The sequence below is a fragment of the Globicephala melas genome, unplaced genomic scaffold (assembly GCF_963455315.2).
Source record: "Globicephala melas unplaced genomic scaffold, mGloMel1.2 SCAFFOLD_631, whole genome shotgun sequence".
Lineage (NCBI taxonomy): Eukaryota > Metazoa > Chordata > Mammalia > Artiodactyla > Delphinidae > Globicephala > Globicephala melas.
This window is the reverse complement of record NW_027207789.1, coordinates 24,131-28,495: the sequence shown is the minus strand read 5'-3', so window position 1 is coordinate 28,495 and position 4,365 is coordinate 24,131. Positions and strand designations below refer to the sequence as shown.

General features: G+C 38.1%; 1 protein-coding gene across 1 annotated transcript; it reads right to left on the bottom strand.

The window, feature by feature from the left end:
• Positions 1 to 220: 220 nt before the first annotated feature.
• On the bottom strand, positions 221 to 2,740 carry LOC115850179 (putative G antigen family E member 3). The gene is made up of 4 exons (XM_030851919.2): positions 2,659 to 2,740; positions 2,148 to 2,232; positions 1,211 to 1,336; positions 221 to 243 (listed from the first exon to the last, which is right to left on the bottom strand). Exons 1-4 carry the CDS (start codon positions 2,731 to 2,733, stop codon positions 221 to 223), a joined length of 309 nt encoding a protein of 102 aa, XP_030707779.1. The 5' UTR covers positions 2,734 to 2,740.
• Positions 2,741 to 4,365: the final 1,625 nt, after the last annotated feature.

The following is a 4,365-nucleotide window of genomic DNA, read 5'->3' as shown; positions in this document are numbered from 1 at the left end:
TTGCTGGACAATAAGTCAGTTCACATTTTTTCTCTATGTACAGTCTCAAATACTTAAAAACTTGCAAAACAGATACAATTTTCAAAAACATCAAATACCTAGGAATACATTTAATAATATTATGCAAGAATTCTTTGAAGAAAGTTGTAAAACTTTATTGAGAGATGGTGAACAAATTTCCAACATAGGGACAGCGTACTTAGCTTCAGTCTACCTTTGTTTAAATCCGTGGTTGCCCTTCACCTATAATAAAAAGAAAATTGAGGCAAATTACTTTGCAGAACTTTATTTAGATGACTATAGCTATACACAGGACACTACAGTTTTGATGGATTAAAGCCAGTCCCTAGGGGTGACCCTTTGGCTTGCATCCAGTTAACCTCTGTAGAGATATTGAAGGTAAACTTTTAGTCATATAAACAGCAATTTGAATCACATCAATTTTTAGTGCAATAAGTAAACAAGGAGACTGTTCCAGTTCAGTGCAAATTTAATCAAATTAACTTATTTAAAGGTAGGTATAGGTAGAAAGGGAAAAATAACATACTTTCAGTAATAATCCAACCAAACATAAAACCTAAGGAAAAATATGTTTTCAATGTTTTCACGTGAAATAATATTTTGAATATAAGATGTGCTTGGAACTACCTAAGCAAAGTAAACAGAAAGGCCATTATTGCATTTGTTTTGTCTCTATTGTGGAAAAATGCAAAAATGTTTCTTTGGGATAGTTTAGTCTTTATGTAGCTGTTTTAAGTAGGGTAAACATTTGTCCCCATTATCACCCAAACTGTTGGCTCTACACAATTAAAAGCATTTCCATTTACACCAAAAAAATCACATGTCCACACTAGTTTTAAACCATTACCACCATAGGTGACATCAAAATATAAACTGATGTTTATTATAATGGGTTATGTGAAAAGCAGGCCTTTATAAAATATCTGAAAATTATTAGTTGTTGACTAAATGACATACTCCAAAGTGAGAAAATACTTTTGGCTCTTATAACGCAATATAAATTTGACCCAATTTGTTCCCATCTTTGATGACTTAATATGACGGTCACTGTGGTCTGAACTGCCTTTCTAATAAACTTTGTATGTGAAGTCTGTTATTAAAATAGCCGTAATGTTACCTCTATGTTAAAAAATATATAATATTGTAGAAAAAAGAAACCCCATAATTTGCATCTTAATGGATAACCAACCTGCTTCTGGCTTTTCAATGGTCTCTAGACTTGGTAGAATCTCACCCTTCACATCAGGACCATCCCCAGGCTTATCCACAGTCTTCAGCAGAGCCAGTTCCTGTTGATCAGCTTCCATAGCAGGCCCTTAAAAATAAAAAGGTCACTTTTTAAGAAGTAAAACCATGAAATATGAATAAGGAAATAATAGTCATTCCCTCATCATTATGAAATAAAAGCCTATATACTCGTATGGTAATAAATATGTTGCATAAGTATCCCAAGAGCATTAGCTTCAGGAGTCTCTTGCCAGAAAAAAGGAAAACAAGTTGTTCAAACATTACCCTTTCCTTCCTTACTCCAGGCTACCCCCAGAAAACTAAATTGTCCCTTTTGTACTTAGCTGTTATTGTACTTGTGTATTAAATCAGTGATTTGTTAGGGTCTTTCTGACTAGATTATAAGTTTCAGACAGAAATTAGGTCTCTCTTTGGCACTGAGACTCCAAGCACTTAGTACATTACATGGCATGAGCAGGCACTAATAAATGTTGTGTGGGAAAAAGTCTTTAAAAAATGAAGATATCAGCAAAACGGCAGGTTTGGTAGTCCCACAATTTCATTCTCCCATAGAAACATAAAAAAGAAGCACTCAGAAACTGGTTGAACAAACTATATAGGAGCTCTGTAATGCACTCAAAGGTTAACGTATGAAAGCCCAATCAAGAAAAAGCCACTTTCTGAAGGCTAGGAACGTTTTCTGACAATTTTACTTGTCTTCACTCCACATTTTCCCCAGAGTAGTAGCAAGAATTGTTTGAAATATTTTTCTAATGTTTCTTTCCTCTTGTTTCCAGTGGGTCATAATGCATGATGTACAAATACAACTCCACCACCCGTAGACCCACAAGGACTCTTATTCCCTCTCTTTTCAACTTGAGCCACAGGTGCTCCTTCACCTTCAATGTCCTGAGCAGATATAGTATCCTGATTCTCAGACGGTGGTTCCTCTAGTTGAGGTGGTTTATCACTGGGCTGCTGAGCCTAGGGGTGTGATTTTGTTCACAAATTTTAAAAATCAATAATTTATGAATGTATATAATACATACATATATTTAATCATAAGTCTAAATATATTTTCCAACAGTAATACACACACAGACACACACACACAATTTTTTTCTTAATAAAATTGTTACTCTTCTCACAGACACAAACTGTTTTAATCTACACTGAAATGGATGTGTGTAATCCATTATTGATAAGTATAGGACAACAGGTAGGAAACTTAAGAGCACACCCATCCAGGCAAGAACAGAATTTAATCGTCCTGGGTCAATGTTTTTTTCATGAGATTCCATTATCATTTTTTATCAATAAGGAAGACAATATGAATGTATATATACTAGTTCAACAACAATAAATAAATTGATTCTGGTAATGGAAAACATTAAATGTTGAAGCACTCACAACCAGAGGCCCAACAACCTGGGAAGACTCTCTTCTTCCTGCAGATTTGGATCTTCTTCTTACATGCCCACTCATATTTCTCACTGGAAAAGAAATATTATAATTTGAAAACTACATGTAAGAGGATAGCTATATATGAACACTATGACAAAATGCTTATTTGTACTTTAATACCAAATAAGCCTTTGTTTATGTGTGTAGCAACAAACAGGCATAGAAATCACTTTAAGACACATGGTGAAAGAATGGGGGCTTTCCTAATGAGGTTTCATTTCACAACTGGACTCATCATGAAAACACTAGAGAATTAGAACTTGAGTGAATACTGGTTTTGCCATACCACATTTACTATGCACATGCCTGCAACCCCCAAATAAACTTTTGTGGGAAAGCATAGACAGGTTAATTCTTTTACATAACGCCTGTGGCTGCTTTCTCAAAGAACGACTTGCCCACTTCTCCCTTGGCACCCTGTTCAGGGCACTACAAATCTCGGTATGCAGTCACAACCCCACAGTGGTCCGACTTCTAGGCCTTTCCTTTACCGTCTGCCCTGCCTCCTGCCTGGGGCCCCACTGCAGACTCCGGATTCTGTGCTCTGTCGTCAGTTTCAGGGCCACCAGAACAAAGATACCTCAAATAGCACCCCTAAGACTCACCCCTCTTTCATCTGACCCTCTGCCTTCCACCACCCACCACCCTCCCTCTCCCGCCACCAGTATGAGAGCCATGGCAGCCACGACACCTATGAGGAGATGGACGATGACCTCGAGGACCTTCCTCCACAGATGCTACAGATCACACCATTCAACTCACAGGAAGCCCGCTGGCTTCCCCTCACACTCACTCCTAACTCCAGGGAATACTGCTCTGAGTACTGGCTGAGTTTCACTCAGCGAAGACCTCTGCTGGCACAGCAATTGACACAGAAGATGGACGGCAAGGCGCATGCGTGTCAACGGACAAGCTTGCGCCACAAACGACGTTCACAAAAACATGCATGCATAGCAGTGGGCATGCGCAGGGAGTAGGTCTTGTGTGGCACAGCCTGAGGATTTCCCACTGCTACAGAGAGACCTGGAAGTTCAAGCCCTCCTAAGGACCAAAATGGACTTCAAAGAACTTTTGTTTTTCCTACCAACCTTTCTTCCATGTCCAGTAACTTTGGGGAAGATCAGCCCCAGGCTGCTCTTAGGGAAGGATGTGCCTTAGAAAAATCCACCGTGATAGAAATAAATATTAAGGATTTTAATACCTCTTTTAGACATGCTTTATTCAATAATTTCCTTTACTGCTGCTTGAGTTTTCTGTCATGCTTGCAATGAGCTTGCCCACTCCAATAGAATAGACACAATTAGTCTTTTTGGTTGCATTATTGTGTATTCAAACCCTTGATTGACCTGCACAAAGTAGAGTTAGGGATTAACCATAATTTCTTCAACCCTCATTTCTCCCACAGATTTGAAATGGCTCTTTCATTGTCGTCCACATTCCCGTTCATTCTGTAATTCACTCCTTTCAATTTTCTTCCATTTCACTCTTTGTCTATACTTGTACCACTACCATCCTATTTTAATGGCTATAGATTAATTATATTTGAAGCACTAATACTCCCTCTCATTACTTCTACTTCCCCTGGATTTTCTAGCACTCTTTTCTTTCCGATGAACATTGTCATCTTATCCAAAATATTCCCGTTGAGATACT